This window comes from Eubalaena glacialis, chromosome 19, assembly GCF_028564815.1.
Source record: "Eubalaena glacialis isolate mEubGla1 chromosome 19, mEubGla1.1.hap2.+ XY, whole genome shotgun sequence".
Taxonomy (NCBI): Eukaryota; Metazoa; Chordata; class Mammalia; order Artiodactyla; family Balaenidae; genus Eubalaena; species Eubalaena glacialis.
This window is the reverse complement of record NC_083734.1, coordinates 47,420,163-47,436,808: the sequence shown is the minus strand read 5'-3', so window position 1 is coordinate 47,436,808 and position 16,646 is coordinate 47,420,163. Positions and strand designations below refer to the sequence as shown.

General features: G+C 38.5%; 1 protein-coding gene across 4 annotated transcripts in view; it reads left to right on the top strand.

Annotated features, from left to right (window-relative positions):
* The window catches only part of KANSL1 (KAT8 regulatory NSL complex subunit 1), a 183,444-nt gene that overhangs the window by 42,826 nt on the left and 123,972 nt on the right, over positions 1–16,646 (top strand). For all 4 annotated transcript variants that reach the window (XM_061175455.1, XM_061175456.1, XM_061175457.1 and 1 more), the window contains one exon: positions 1,389–2,763. In XM_061175455.1, the coding sequence (XP_061031438.1) occupies positions 1,472–2,763 (1,292 nt within the window). In that variant the 5' untranslated portion in view covers positions 1,389–1,471. The remainder of the gene's footprint in view (positions 1–1,388; positions 2,764–16,646) is intronic.

Here is a 16,646-nt window from a genome sequence, read left to right as displayed (position 1 = left end):
TTTATTTATTTTTAAATGAATAGAGAATACATTGACCAGTGGTTATTAATAGTTTGGTGCCTCCGCCCTGAATTGTGCAAAGGTACCAGTAGTTTTGCTCAGACTTGTTTTTGTACCCTTAGTGCGAATGTCAGCACTATGAAAAAAGGCAAATAACGTTTAATATTATTACGAAAATGCTTTGATCTTGTGGACCTCTGAAATGGTCTTCGAGTTCTCAAGAAGTCCATAGGCCCCACTTTAGGAACAGCTGGCTTCGTTCTTTGCATAGATTTCCTTTTACTCTCAGACCAGATAAATCAAAGGGGATAAAGAAGTGGCAAATGGCTGAGGTTTTTAGCTTGGGTTACTAAATGAAAGCAATACCGTTACCTGAGATGATAAAAATGGGTAAGGAGTAAAAAGAAAGTCAGTTTTGAGTTTCAGGGGGCTTGAGGAACATAGAGGTGAGGATGTTGATTAGTGCAGCTGAGCATGTTTTTCTGAGCTCTAGGAGGCCTTACCATGTTGCTGTATTGGTTGTTGCCAAGGAAGTGAGTTGAGAGAGAAGAGGGCAGAAGAATGGACCTTGTTGTCAAGGACATCTGGAAAGGAGAATTTCAAGAAGAGTGGGGTGGTCAGCACTACCTAATGCTCCAGAGAAGTCAGATAGAATGCGGACTGAGGCTTGAGCTTTGGATTTGATAATGAGATTCCTGGTGACCTTTGCCAGAGCAGTAGGAGTAGAAGCCAGATTATAGAAGAGTGAGAAGTGCAGAGGCAGCTATTTATTAACTATTTTTTCAAGAAGTTTTGGGGTAAAGGAAAGAGACACATCAGTTGGGCAGTTAATTTGAGAGGTGGGCTGTACTGAGGACAGCAAAAGAAAAGAAAATTGATGAAGTGAACTGGTAACACAGGTGTGATACAGTTAAGCTTTTAGTATGATCTGTCTTGCAGAGAAGTGGGAAGCTGACGAACATTGGATCCTTTGGCCAGAAAAATGTACAGACCTGTGACAATTGGCATACAAACTTTTGGTAGGGATGAGGAGTTCCTTACTAATTCTTTTCTGTTTAATTACTGGGTGCTTAGTTTGATACATTTGCTTTAAATTCACTAATTTCGAGAAGTTTTAAAGATATTTTTCTTTTAGATGCAGATGATTTAACTTTAACAGTCTGTGGCTACTTTCAATTTATGGTAACAAGTGACAAAAAAGGATGGAATTCTTTCTCTTGTGCAGGGATTGTGGCCCTGCCCCAACACACCTCCCCTTTTGGTTTGAGTGTTTTTCTTCTGGAGGCAGAGTTTGGTTAACAGCCTCAAGTAATGTTTGTATTAAAAACATGTGTGTTGTTTTCTAATGTGCTTGTATTTCTAACTTCCTTTTCTTCTTTCTCTTCTAGTCTGTTCTCTGGGGAGGCGGTAAGGGGCTGTGGAGCTGGCCTCGGCACCGGGAGAGGCTGGACTTCCTGTCTCTCTGTGCTGAATGGCTGCGATGGCGCCCGCTCTCACTGACGCAGCAGCTGAAGCACACCATATCCGGTTCAAACTGGCTCCCCCATCCTCCACTTTGTCCCCTGGCAGTGCCGAAAATAACGGCAACGCCAACATCCTTATTGCTGCCAACGGAACCAAAAGAAAAGCCATTGCTGCAGAGGACCCCAGTCTAGACTTCCGAAATAATCCTAACAAGGAAGACTTGGGAAAGCTGCAACCACTGGTGGCGTCTTATCTTTGCTCCGATGTAACATCTGTTCCCTCAAAGGAATCGTTGAAATTGCAAGGTGTCTTCAGCAAGCAGACAGTACTTAAATCTCATCCTCTCTTATCTCAGTCCTATGAACTCCGAGCTGAGCTGTTGGGGAGACAGCCAGTTTTGGAGTTTTCCTTAGAAAATCTTAGAACCATGAATACAAGTGGTCAGACAGCTCTGCCACAAGCACCTGTAAATGGGTTGGCGAAGAAATTGACTAAAAGTTCAACACATTCTGATCACGACAATTCCAGTCCCCTTAATGGGGGAAAACGAGCTCTCACGTCATCTTCTCTTCAGGGGGGTGAAGTGGTGGCATCTGAATCTGGGGACTTGAAAGGGGGTATGACCAATTGCACTCTTCCACATAGAAGCCTTGATGTAGAACACACAACGATATTTAGCAATAATAGCACTGCAAACAAATCTTCTGTAAATTCCATGGAACAGCCGCCGGCACTTCAGGGAAGCAGTAGGTTATCACCTGACACAGACTCCAGTTCTAACTTGGGGGGTGTCAAGTTAGGGGGTAAAAAGTCTCCCCTGTCTTCCATTCTTTTCAGTGCTTTAGATTCCGACACAAGGATAACAGCTTTACTACGGCGGCAGGCTGATATTGAGAGCCGTGCCCGCAGGTTACAGAAGCGCTTACAGGTTGTGCAAGCCAAGCAGGTGGAGAGGCATATACAGCATCAGCTGGGTGGATTTTTAGAGAAAACTTTGAGCAAACTGCCAAACTTGGAATCCTTGAGGCCCCGGAGCCAGTTGATGCTAACTCGAAAGGCTGAAGCTGCATTGAGAAGAGCTGCCAGTGAGACCGCCACTTCAGAGGGACTTAGCAACTTCCTGAAAAGTGATTCGATTTCAGAAGAATTGGACAGATTTACAGCCAGTGGTATAGCCAACTTGAGGTGCAGTGAACGAGCATTTGATTCAGACGTCACTGATAGTAGTTCAGGGGGAGAGTCTGATATTGAAGAGGAAGAACTGACCAGAGCTGATCCTGAGCAGCGCCACTTACCCCTGTGAGTAGAATCATGCATAATGTCATTCTTGGGAAATGTTTGGACAAGGGAGAAAGAGTTGGTGAATTCCCATCATGGGAAGAATGGGCTTCTTTGTATATAGGTGCCTAGGTTTCTTTCGTTTGTCTTTTTTCTAATTTTAGGTAGGTGGGTGCATATATACTTGCTAGTGAAGAAATGAAAGGTATATTTGGTACAGCGTTGTGTTGCTGTAGGGTAAAAGCTGTTAATTTCCCATTGAAATCTTACTAAGAAAAAACTGGAAGACTTCCAATTTGTATAACTGTACCCATCCTTTCAGAGTGAATAATTAGATTTCTTTTGAAACTATATGTAGGATATTCTTCTAAGTTTATAAGGCTTGACTTCAGATTTTGTTGTTTCTAGTAAGTGGGGCCAAAAGTTCAGTTGACCTAGTTAAGTTCGCTGGAATTTATAGTTGCTTCTAATTGAGCTTTCAGCAGAGAATGTACCCAGTCTTTAATTTTAACACTTGAGATTTCCGTATGTTTTAAGGACTAATAATCAGAAAATGATTCGGAGTATTTTATAGGTTGCCTCCAAGCACAGTCTGCTTTCACAACCTCATTCTCTCCCTAAAAGAAACCATCTTTATCAGATTTGGATTTTATTTTCTCTCAGTTAAGTTAAATGTATTGACATATTTGGGATAAATTCGTACTGGATTTTCAAAATCTGTTGGTTTGAGGAAAATTATTCATAAGCTTTGTGTGGCACTTTAGATGGACCTGGTTGAGCCAGAGGTGCTTTACTCTTGTTCTTCCCTCCTGACCCTGCATTCTGCTCCTTACAGATAAGGAAGTAAAATATATCTCCTTAGAGATAGATCTATCTACATTTATCGAGACTTATGAGAGAGTAAACAGAGTAGTTGGAAAAGAAGGGCAGGGGAGTTGACTAGTAGATCCTCTTTCATTTCCTCTTTGGGTAGGGATGTTGTAAAGGTTGGATTACTAGAGAAGGCTGAAATAGGTGGATATGTTGGAATAATTGGCTTTCCCTTGCCTTAAATAAAAAGGTGACTAAGCTTTTCACTGGAGGATTTGTTGAGACAGCTACGCTTTTAAGCATAAGTAAATTTCCTTTTTTTTTTTTCAGTTTTGTTTGTTATTCACATGGATAACACTGTATCCGAGTATGAAATTTTGGTTTGTGTTTCTATTTTGAGTGAAAAAAATCTGGATAATTTTGCTGTATTTTTTCCTCGTAGACCAAGTTCCATTACCATTTGTTAGTTTACTGTGCTCAAGAGTCCATTTCTATATTCAGGTCTAAAGCAAATAAATTTCAGAGCCTTGCTAAACTGCTGTAACATAGTTACCGTTCCTTAAATGGATTAGTAGCTTAAATCAGCTTGCCAGTATTTGTGGCATTATCCCCACTGACTTTGCTGCGTAAACCACTGTTTTAAGAAATCTTGGTTAACAGTTGAATATTTTGTGTTTAAGAGTAATTTTGTGTAACATACTGTAGTTGAAACATTTTAAGTTTCCTGTACTTATTTTGTGTATTTGATGAAGAAAAACACCTAGACTCTATAAGCTTAATGTTTTCAGGATACATTGTATTGGAAACATTTCTGAGTTTTGGTAATGTTGTGGGTAACTGTTCCAGCCCAGTGAAATCAAAATACCTAAGAGAGAACTTTTTTTATTTCTTGGGGTAGTCTAGTGATTTGAAAAGACCTTTTAGTCCATTCACTTCGTTTTGGGTTTTCTTCTCACATAATGGTTTGTTGATTGGCAGGGTGTAAATTATAAGGACAACTGAGGGATCATTTTAGGAGACTTTTTGGGATCAGTTTAATCCTCTTACAATGAAATCAACTAAATAATGCTTTAAAAAGTTGAGTTTCCATGCTTCAGATCATATTAAAGTAAGGACAATTTGGACACTAAAAGTACTGTCAAATAAATATACTTTTTGCACATTATGATATATATGAATTTATTGACAAATTAAAACCACCAATAAAGTGTAAATACTTTTACGTTCTTGTTAAGCAAGGTTACCAGATTGGCTACTAAGGCTAGTATTTAGCCAGGTGTTTGTTGACCTTCTGAGTATTTTAAAGATTTTCAGCAATTGGCCAGTGAGAGTGGACGCATTGCTTTGATTAAAAAAGAAAAAAAAAAAAAGAGGTTCTTTGGATGCTGAGAAGCCTTTTCTTTGTGATTTAATAGTCCCTCCCAAATATTATAACCAGATTTATAATTCTTGAGTCCTGGAATAAGAAGTTAGTTAACTCTTCAGGAGCTTGACCCAGCTGGTGAATTTCAACTTTTTACCTCTTACAGTAGCCTGTCTAGTATTTCACTCCTTTGCTGAAGTACTGTCAGAGATAAAGTCAATACATTTAGTCTGGGCAACCATAATGAAAATATTTAGTAGAGAAGACTGTTGAAATGTATTGTTTTTAAATGATGTTGCTTAAATTACAAGTGGATGGTTCTCTGAAAATTACAAGCTTTCGCCAAGAATTCATGTGTGTTTTTCCTTATTTCCTATGTTTTTTCCAAGAGGAAAATCAATGATTCATTGTAAATCCTAGGCACATGCTAGTGTAGCAGAATGATTGGTTTTATATGTTGTTGAGAATTGTGTATTTATCATTTTACAGTTAGTAAATTCTAATATTGCTGGATGAGACATGTTTAGAGAAGTTCTTTCCTTTTCCTTGTTTTTTTTTTCGTTAACTGATTTTATGTTTAAAACTGTTATACCTTTTTATTTTAAGCTCTTTTTGGAAAATCATCCAAAAATGTTACATTTGTATATCTTCCTGTCTTGGTACATGTAACTACTACTTTGGAAAATCTGCATTACATTGGGTTTGACCTATATCATTGTTTAGTAACATCACTGTGGAATGAGCAGGAATTTAAACATCATCTTTAAAAAAAATTTTTTTTTTAATTGAAGTATAAATACTTTGATTTACAATGTTTTGTTAGTTTCTGGTAAACAGCAAAGTGATTCAGTTATACATGTATCTATGTATATTGTTTTTCATATTTTTTTTATATGGTTTATTACAGAGTATTGAATATAGTTCACTGTGCTATACAGTAGGACCTTGTTTATCTATTTTATATATAGTAGTTTGTATCTGCTAATTGCAAACTTCTAATTTATCTCTCTCCCACCCCCTTTCCCCTTTGGTAATCATAAGTTTGTTTTCTATGCCTGTGAGTCTGTTTCTGTTTCATAAATAAGTTCATTTGGGTCATGTTTTAGATTCCACATGTAAGTGGTATCATATGGTATTTGTCTTTCTCTTTCTGATTTACTTCACTTAGTATGATAATCTCTAGGTCCATCCATGTTGCTGCAAATGGCATTTCATTCTTTTTTTTTTTTGGCATTTTTTTTTTTTCTGGAGTGTAGTTGCTTTACAATGTTGTGTTAGTTTATACTGTACAGCAAAGTGAATCAGCTTTACGTATAGATATATCCCCTCTTTTTTGGATTTCCTTCTCATTTAGGTCACCAGAGAGCATTGAGTAGAGTTCCCTGTGCTATACCATTCTTTTTAAAAACGTCATCTTCTTGATCGAGGGACTAGAAAGGAAGCTGTATGTTTCAATAAATACCTCAATGTTTAATTCTTAATTGTAGAAGTAGGAATAGAAGCATTTATTGATAGTTATCTCATGTGTATATAACAAGAACTGTTGAGTGTGTGCTTGTGCGCCCGCACTCTCTTCTTCACTTTAGTTTTTCTTTGTATTCCTCCTTCTCATTTCTAAGAGTTTTGTTCTGCTATTTTGTTAGGAATTCCTGGACCTATACCTAGTTTTGCTGAATTTAGTTTTCATTTTCTTACCCTTGTGCTTATAAACTTTTATAGTAAGTACCTGTAAAGAAAAAATTGTTTTCCAGATATTCTCTTAAATGTATTCTTAGATCAGCAGTGTTCTGAGTACCTGGATAGTTTGTAGACCTCTTTTCCCTAAAAAACAAAAAACAAAAAACTCTGTAAACTGTTATTATAGGCTTATCTTGAAGGTTAGAATAAAAATGATTCCATAAAACATTTCGTTAGTGACTACAGAAGTATATGTTGTTTTATATGTAAAATATATCTTTATGTTACACAATGCCTTCTTTATAAGGACTTCAGGGCAAAGATATGCAACCAAGAATAATTGTATTTTTTCCTAAGCTTTTAAGTCTGTTTTTATTACCTGGCTGTTATAATTTGTGTTGTTCACTAGGTCTCCATTTTCCTCTTGGCTTTTGGAAGTTTAGAGCCAAATTTGTAGGACTTATTGTTGTACTTTTTTTTTAAGCCTCATTCTTGGCTTCGTTTTGTTCTCCCTGTTCTTGTTTTATTTTCATGTTTTTATTTTTTTAAATTTATTCTAACCTGTGTTTTATTTGTCTGGTAGCCTCCTGAAGTCTGTTCCAGATCAGGGTTGAGTAAAAATTAACTAGATGCTCAGTTTAGTGACACTAAAGAAGTTATTTGAATTTTGATTGTCTTGATTGCGGTGACTTTTCTATGTTTCTGGGGAATTTCACCCTTTTGGAGTTGTTCATGAAGACTTCAGGGTATAATGAATGACTAGTGTGTTTGTTGATTTTGCTTTTTAGTTACTGTGGAATGTTTTGTGTTACAGCTCGTACTTGAATTTATTAAGTATTCACAGATGATGTTGCCAAAGATGGCAGTCCACTTGATTTGTCCTTATTTTCCTATTCCTTGTCCTTTCACAGAATGATGGAATGAGAGGTCTATTAGCTGGAAAGCTAACATCTAACCCTTCTTTGCTGCAGACTAGCTATAGGGCTAATCATGTAACCACTTTTTCTAATATAAATGAGGAAATTGATCTCTAGGGCTTAAACTACTTTGAATTGTGACAGCTCTGTCTTTAACATTGATGGAGCTATTCTCAGCACCATTTTTTTGCATTTGGGGAGTCTGAGGCAAAGTTCCCTGTAAGTCACTGGTGTACCTCGAAACAAAATGGCTTTCTTGACTTGTGACTTAGAGCTTTGATTCTTTTACTACCTTAGGTCCCCTTTCCGCCCCATAATCCATTACGATGATTATTGTGGATCTTACTGGGTGCGATACGTACGTGGGAATAATTCCATCATGTTCTTAGAGAAGTTACTTCAGAGCTGAGTAAACTTTCACTTGTCAAACACCTTGTTCTAATTTAATCTAATCATCTTTATGTTTTTTTTTTTCTTTTTCTGCTAGCCTGCATATGACATCCAGTGGCAGAAATAGGAACTTCTGTATTTTCTCCATCTCCCCCCGCCCCGCCCCCTGCTTTTTTTCTGAGAAGTTATGTAGGTAGTGAGAATTATTCTTGGTGCTTCTTGTATGATTCTGAAGGAAGGAAGTTAGGCAGCAGGAATTTGGAGGTTACCCGTTTGCTGCAGATCTAGTTGCTCCAAATATTTTCTGTTGCCTTGGGATTGGTGTTTTCATTCTTTAAAATTGAGTGAAGTACAGTTGACCCTTGAACAACAATGGGGTTAGGGTTGCCCACCCTCTCTGCAGTTGAACATCCATGGCCCTCTGTATCCATGGATTCAACCAACCACAGATCGTATTAAATGTTGAAAGAAATCTGCGTCTAAATGGATGTGCACAGTTTAAACCCATGTTGTTCAAGGGTCAGTTGTACTCTTTTAAAGTGGTCATATATATAAGTACCTATGAGCGAATGTGTGAGACGTGAGAGGTGCCATAGGTAAATAAACTGAGTTTCTATCCACAAAAACTTTATAGTTTTGATGTGTATTGGAGACATGGTAGATAACGATGACTACTTAGAACAGTGCCTGGCATATAGTAATATACGGTAAATGTTGGGTGATACAAATGAAATAGGAAGAGATCACAGCTGGTTGATGGAATTGGAAAGAAAGGATATTAGAAATGAGCCTTGAAGGATGGCTAGGATTTTGATAGAAGGTTGTCTTGGTTGTGGCCTGATGAGGTAGGTCAGTACAGGAAGAAGGCACAGCATACACAGAGAGGACAGAGACTAGAAGGCATGGGGCTTTAGTGGCTAGAGTGGAAATACTTTAGAGATCTAGTAATATAGGTAAGTGTAATACATGTAGTGTAAAAAGGAGAAGAGGAAATTCCAGAGATGGTGCAGAAATAGATTTAATGGGATTAACAACAAAGGCGGTATGGGAAAAATAGGGAGGGATCATTATAGATGATTGAAGTTTCAAGCTTGGGTGACTATAAGAACACAGCTTGCAAAATAACCCTTACCTGAGGGTTCAAGTTCTTTACCAGTGTCTTAAAAATGAAGGTTTCTGTATTACTTATAAGTTCCAGCAACTGTTAAAAATCAGGAAATGGACTTCCAAGTAATCCTGTGTAAACAGAGAAGGAGTTGACCTGTACAGAGAGGCCTCAGAACCTTACATTGGAGACTTTGGAATTAATTAATTCGTTTATTAGATGTATTGAATGCCTACTCTGTGCTGAGGTGCTAGGGGTAGATAGTGGTGAATAAGAGAGACACAATCCCTGCCCTGCCCTCATGGGCAGTATAGGTTAGAAAGAGAGATTATTTAAGCAAGTAATCATATAGTTAGTGATATATTTATAGTGGTGTGGGTGCCACAGAAACGAAGTTCGGAGTGCTAAGGGGGTGCATATTAGGAACATCTAATTAAGATGGGTGGGGATGTCCTAGCAAGTATCTTGAAGAAGTCACATGTAAGTTGAGACCTGAATGATGAGAAGGAGTTGGTGAAGAGGAGAGGAGGTGTGTTACAGAGGAAACGGCATGTGCTAAGGCCTTGAGAATGGGAGGTGCTGGATGCTTTCAAGAACAGTGCAAAGTGTAGTAAGGAGAGTGGTGAGAAATGAGGCCAGAGAGGTTGCTAGAGGCTATGTCACGTAGGTGGGCTTGTAGGTCACCTCCAGTTTAAAATTTTATTGTGAAACCATTGACAGAGTTTATATATCATTGGATTTTTTAAAGATCCCTCTTATTGTATGAAGAGTAGAGTGGATTTGGACTTTGGGAAACCATTTAGGCTGCTGTGGTAAGCTAGGTAAGAGAATGGGGACTTGGCCTTTGGAGGGAAGAGTGAGGGAACTGGGTATTTTGGAGGTAGGGTGACTAGGACTTGTGATTGATTGGATGCGATGAGTGGGATGTTGAGAGAGAGGGAAGAGGAATCATGGGTGATTCTAAGATTTTTGACAGGAGTAACTAGATGGGATGGATCTGTTGGGATGGAGAAGGAGCCGATGGGGGATGTTACTGAATGTGGTCCATATTTACTAATTTTCATTTAAACATTTTTGGCTGTTGGGCATACCCAGAAGTTTCAGTGTCATTTGCAGAGCACCCTATTAGATTCCATCAGCAAGATAAACTGTTTTACTAGGAAAAGCTTGGAGTCACATTGTATTTCAAATGAATAGTACTTTAATTAGTTTCTCTACCCTCTCCCTGAACAAAGACCAACATGGATCAGATTATAGTCAGCCCTCTGGATCTGCAGGTTCCACATTGGTGGATTCAACCAACTGCAGATCAGAAATATTTGGGGGGGGGGGAATTCCAGAAACTTCCAAAAAACAAAACTTAAATTCAAAACTTGAATTTCAGTTCACTGGCAACTATGTATTTAACATTCACATTGTAAAGTATTTTAAGTAATCTAGGGATGATTTAAAGTATACAGAATGATGTGCATAGGTTATATGAAATACCTACCCTATTTTATATCTGTAGACTTGAGCATCTGCAGATTTTGGTATTGGGGGGAGGGGAGTCTGGAACCAGTCCCCCTCGAATACCCGGGGACTTCTGTATTTTGCAAGGTAGGCAGAAATTCGTGCCTAAGGCATCTCCTTTCATAACTACCAGTTCGTTGTCTTTTTCCTGTTTTCCATTGTGCATCTTACTAATTTTGATTCTCATTAATTAAGGCTTTGTGGCAACTTTAACCTATTTGAATTTAGTTTTATTTTTTTTGGCGGCGCCGTGCGGCATGTGGGATCTTAGTTCCCCAACCAAGGATCGAACCCGCACCTCCCTGCATTGGGAATGCGGAGTCTTAACCACTGGACTGCCAGGGAAGTCCCGCCATCTGTTTGACTTCATAATTGTATAATTATGAAGAAAGGTTTTGCACCAAAGTGGTAAGCAAAATTGCTTTGAAATCAGTTTCAATCTAGTAATAAAAGTATCTGAAGAGTCTTCCTCAAACGGAATATACTGAAAAATTGTGAAATTGTAAATGTTGTAGGTTGCTCTGGCAACCTATTTAGTAACATTGTAGCAACCATATAGATCATATTCAGAACTCAGTAAGAGGATTTGTGGAGAATATTGTGTTGGTGGGGGGGGGGCAGTGGGGAGTGGACATTGAGGAATGGCAACCAGGAAGAGGGGTTAAATTCCGTTTTAAATCATTTTCTGGGACTTCCCTGGCAGTCCAGAGGTTAAGACTTCGCCTTCCAATGCAGGGGTGCGGGTTTGATCCCTGGTCGGGGAGCTAAGATCCCACATGCCTTGCAGCCAAAAAACCAAAACATAAAACAGAAGCAATATTGTAACAGATTCAATAAAGACTTTAAAAATGGTCCACATCAAAAAAAATCTTTAAAAAAAATCATTTTCTTGAAAGATGTTTTACTTTTTCTGCCTAATAGAATAAAGGGCATGAGCCAGGGAACTGAATGATATCATGTATGTGTGTGACCATTTTCTTGTTTACCCTTAATCCCTCTTTCCTGTTTGTTCTTGTGGTACTTTAGAGATGCATCCTGGTAAGATAGAAACTGAAGGAGACAGAGCTAAGGGCTGTTGGGATTAAATTAGTCTGAAACGTGGGCCCCAAGAAGGTTTTGACTGAATTGATTTGGTTGAGCTAGGAAACATTTTAAATCAGCTTTGCCTAATCAGATAACATAGTTTGAGACATACTGATAGAGAAAAAAATAATAACCTACATTTGTGGAATATTTTGAGGTAAGTAATGTGTTAAAAGTGCTTTACATGCATTAATTTATTTAGTCCTCACAATACAACGAGGTAGATATTATCTTAGTTTTACAGACTCAGACTGAGGATTGAAAAGTTTGTTACTTGTTTCATGTCACATAGCTAATAAGAAATCAGGATGCAGTCGTCCCTCAATACTCTCAGGGGTTGATTCCAGGAGCCCTGCAGATACCAAAATCCCGAGGAGGCTCAGGTCCCGTATATAAAATGACCTAGTACAGTGAGTACAGTTAGCCCTCCATATCTGCAGATTCAACCAACTTCAGATGGGAAACCTACAGTTAAAGAGGGCCAGGGACTTGCCTGGTGACGCAGTGGTTAAGAATCCACCTGCCAGTGAAGGGGAAAAAAATAATAATAAAATTATTATTATAAAAATAAATAAATTGAAAAAAAAAGAGGGCCGACTGTATTTTTTTTTTTACCATTTTTTTAAAACATCTTTATTGAAGTATAATTGCTTTACAATGGTGTGTTAGTTTCTGCTTTATAACAAAGTGAATCAGTTATACATATACATATGTTCCCATATCTCTTCCCTCTTGCATCTCCCTCCCTCCCACCCTCCCCAAAGGGCCGACTGTATTAATCTAGGCTGTTTACCCACAGCTTGGGCATAAACACTACTTATTTTAGTGGAAATAGAATCAAACTGTCCTTTGGATTTGGTTGATGGAAAGAGATTTACCAAACATCATGTAAAATATGGCACTTTATAGTCAAGAAATGTAAGTAGTATTAAATAATTTGATAGTATCTTTTGAAGAAAGGTATACCAAATATATTATTTTTTTAAAAATTATTTATTTATTTATTTATGGCTGCGTTGGGTCTTCGTTGCTGCACGCGGGTTTTCTCTGGTTGCGGCGAGCGGGGGCTACTCTTCGTTGCGGTGCGTAGGCTTCTTATTGTGGTGGATTCTCTTGTTGCAGAGCGTGGGCTCTGGGTGCGCGGGCTTCAGTTGTTGTGGCTCACGGGCTCTAGAGTGCAGGCTCAGTAGTTGTGGCGCACGGGCTTAGTTGCTCCGCGGCATGTGGACCAGGGCTCGAACCCGTGTCCCCTGCATTGGCAGATGGATTCTTAACCACTGCGCCCCCAGGGAAGCCCCCAAATATATTCTTAACTTACAATACCGTTACTCATTTCTTTTGTGGAATAGGAGTTGGATGGATTGGGTGGGGCATTTTGTTAAGGTAGATGTAGCATCTAGGAAGTGGCGGGGGTGATTTTTTTTTAAAAAGGAGGGAATTCCCTGGCGGTCGAGGGGTTGAGACTCGGTCCAGTGGTTAGGACTCAGCGCTTTCACCGCAGTGGCCCAGGTTCATTCCCTGGTCGGGGAACTAAGATCCTGAAAGCCTCATGGTGCGGCCAAAAAAATAAAAATAAAAAGAAGGAGACAGGGGAATTATTAAGTATTGATCACACCTTCTGTATGTTAGGTGGTTTGCATTTGGTAAATCTTTAAAACATTCATATGATGAAGGTGATATCTTCATTTTATAGTTGAGACCCAAGACTATAGATATGTTAAATAATTTGCTTGAGGTCATGGAGAAGATAAAAGCTAGTTCTTCCTTATTGCTCTCTACTGTTTTTCTCCTGGAACTGATTTGGCAGGAGCAGAAAGAAGATTCTGTTTGGAGAAATGGAGCAACCTGAAGGTGCATAGCTCTTTAGATGCCTCTCTGACGGCCCAGTACACTGATGGGCATGGCATTGACCATTTGGGATGATGGGAAGGTTAAATAGTTTCCCTCTACTATAATAAATAATCTAAGGAGGTGCTTATTTCATAATTTTTTCCCCAGCAAACGGGTAAAATAAACATTTTTGATATTCTAAAGGGATGATTTATATTTCAAGTTGCATGGAAAAATCCTCTTTATTTCCCCAGTTGCTGGAAAAAAGAAATCTTTTAAGATAGGAAAGTACTTTATGTTCTTTCTCCTTTAGTCTTCCCTGTGCTTATAGCTGATGCTTGAATTGTTAGCATGTACTTAGTGTTTATTAAAGTATTTTCCTCAAGGAATCTCTGGTTGTAAAGCAACTATACTCCGATAAAAATTAATTAAAAAAATAAACTCTGGTAAATCTGGTTACTATAAGAACTTGAAAGGCATGAAATAGCAATTGAAGAATATCCTGATTGGTTTTCAACCCAATTATACAGATTTTTGTCATTTCAGTGTCTGAGTATAAGGTTTATCATTAACGTTTGATTTCTTATTTGATAATCACCAGAAAACCTGAAGGATGAACTAGAAGTTACTGTTTTTCTTAGCATGTGTGGGATTAGTACTAAAGAGGGAACAATATAGTAGAAAGAATTTTGGACTACTATTGAGAATTGTTCATTTTAGTTTAGTCTTTTAATCTTCCTAGGCTTGAGTTCCTCACTTATAAAATCTCGATTATACCTTTTTGAAAAATGTTTCTTGTTGTTTTGTAATGATGAGACCCAGGCTGGGATGGGAAAGGCCTTTGTCACTGTTAGCCATACTACCCTGTTTTGCTGAGGTTATGTTGACCGTCCAGGCAACCCCCTCTGTGTAGCTCACACTGCCTGCATTACCTCAGGGAGTCCCCAGACTGGGTCCCATCAGGGAGTTAATGGTGGAGGTGCAGCAGTCTGCGCACTTGTTTCTGTCATGGGGTAACCTGGTGGTGTGTGCCTGTGTGTAAGTTTTTATTTTTTTATTGTGTTCTACTTGTGGCAATGAAGAAATCTGAAAGTTAAGTTTACAAAGAATGGATCCTGAGGATGGGGTATAGTGAGAGTAAAGACAAAGGCCTTTACCAGAAAGGTATTCTTTTCGCTTAATAAAGCTGTTTTTGGAGTGTTAACACTTTGAAAATAAATATCCCTAATGAAAAATATCTGTCTCTCCCCTGCCCCTAAAATAAACAAAACAATACAGAGTTCTCTTGTTCCTGTTTCTTTCCCAGAAACAATTGATCAAAAACTATTACAGATTGTAAAATTAGTTTATATAGAACGAATAAGAGACTTGTTGCCTTTTCACACTGCCACATATCAAAGGCAGAATTTCAGTTATTGGTTGTTAGGTGCATAAAGTTAAAATAGTTGAATCCTTCATTGATTCATTTAGTTGCCTTTCATAGACTTTTACTCAGAAAATGAAAAGATCTGGGATTTTTCTAAAAAGTTTTTTCTTCATATCTTGAGAGTTTTCAGCTGAGTTGCTGTAACCCCTGTTTCTCTAGATTTCCAACTGGGTGAAAATGTTTTTCTTTTTAAACTGGCAGTTCCCTAGCGTATTTTTCCAGCAAGTATTCTTTGAGCACACCCTATGCCTAGTGAATTTTGCAAGATATTTATTCACAAGGCTGGAAGACAGGTCAGTCTTCTCTTTGTAAGATGAAGACAGTGAGGCTTGCTTAAGACTCATTTTGCTTCTGCCCAGCTTTATTTGAAATTGATCTTTTATGCAAATACATTCAAGCATTCACAGAAATAATTTGACTTGGAAGTTTAAGTGGAAAGGCTAACTTTGTATTTGCAGGAAGTTTGGTGCACTGATTGTCCTCCCAAATGAGAACTCTATTAATTTGCTCTTAGTGATAACTTTTGTTAATAAGTAGGGCTCAGACCCAAGAGTTGGAAAGTGTGAGGTGACTTTGATATTTGCAAGTGTGCTTTCAAGATGTTGACATGGTATGTATATACTTGGTTTCACGTTTTATTAGATGAAGGAGGTTATTATTTCCATTAATGTCTAAAGCAGTATTAGATTATTTATAATTCCATGGTTTACTCTAAATAGTGTGATGGTATTCCCAGATGAGATAAATTTCCTTAATTTCATCCATGAACGGTAAGATTGGCTGGCAGACTTAACAGAAAGGTGAAGAACAGCATTGTCTTCGGGTGTTTCCTAGTAGGCCAGCCTTCAAAGAGCTACAGTTTATATTCCTTTAATAGAGTCCTTCAGCAGTGATCAGAGGAGTTACCGGAGTTGATCATCGGAGTAGAAACTAAGATGTGTCATCATTGAGGGTAGTCAAAAGTGTCCCTGTGGCAGTTCCAGAAAAGGAGATCCAGAATTCTCTGAGCAGAGAATAAATATAAAAAATTTCAAGGTAACTCTTAATTATTTGGAGACTAAAACCTTTCGAGATTGTGTATCATCAAGATAAACGTTGCCCGCAAAGGGCAAGGAAACATTTCTCTGATAGTGAAATAAGGAATGATGAAAACAATTAAGTAGAATTGAGAACGTGGTTCCTGCTTTCAAGGAATAATTTATGTGACTGATTACGCATGCGCGCTGCCCCGCGCCCCGCCCCCACCCCCACCCCCCACCCCGCCCAGGTCAAGTAGAAAAGGAAGCATTAGAATTAGGCAGTGTTTGCTGAGTACTAGATTCATGGTACTGGCATTAAATGCTGAAATTTAGGAGGAAAGCGTGATTGCTGTGGGCTAATAATAAGTAAGGTGATCCGAAGACCTGAGAAGAGATGGAACTTTAGTTTGGATCAAGGATGACACTTAGGTTTCCAAGAGGAAATAGGATGTTTCAGGTGCAAGGATGAGGAACCTGAGATGGAGGATGTTGTGTTGGGTAACAGGGGAGGGAGCTATATGCCAGAGATAAAAGGTTCAAGAAAGTGGAAGATGAGGTTGAAAGAGTAAGTTGGGGTCGTATTGTTTTTGAATGCCAGGCTAGTGCATTTTGATTTTATCCTAAGAATAGTGGAGAATCACTAACGTGGGAATGGCATAATTAAAGTGCTCTCCTAAGGAGTCTTTGAGAGTGGATGTGGGCTGGATGGATCGGAGGTGTAGGATGGTTTGGAGCAGGGCAAGACTTAAAAGCAGTAGCCTACCTGCAAGTA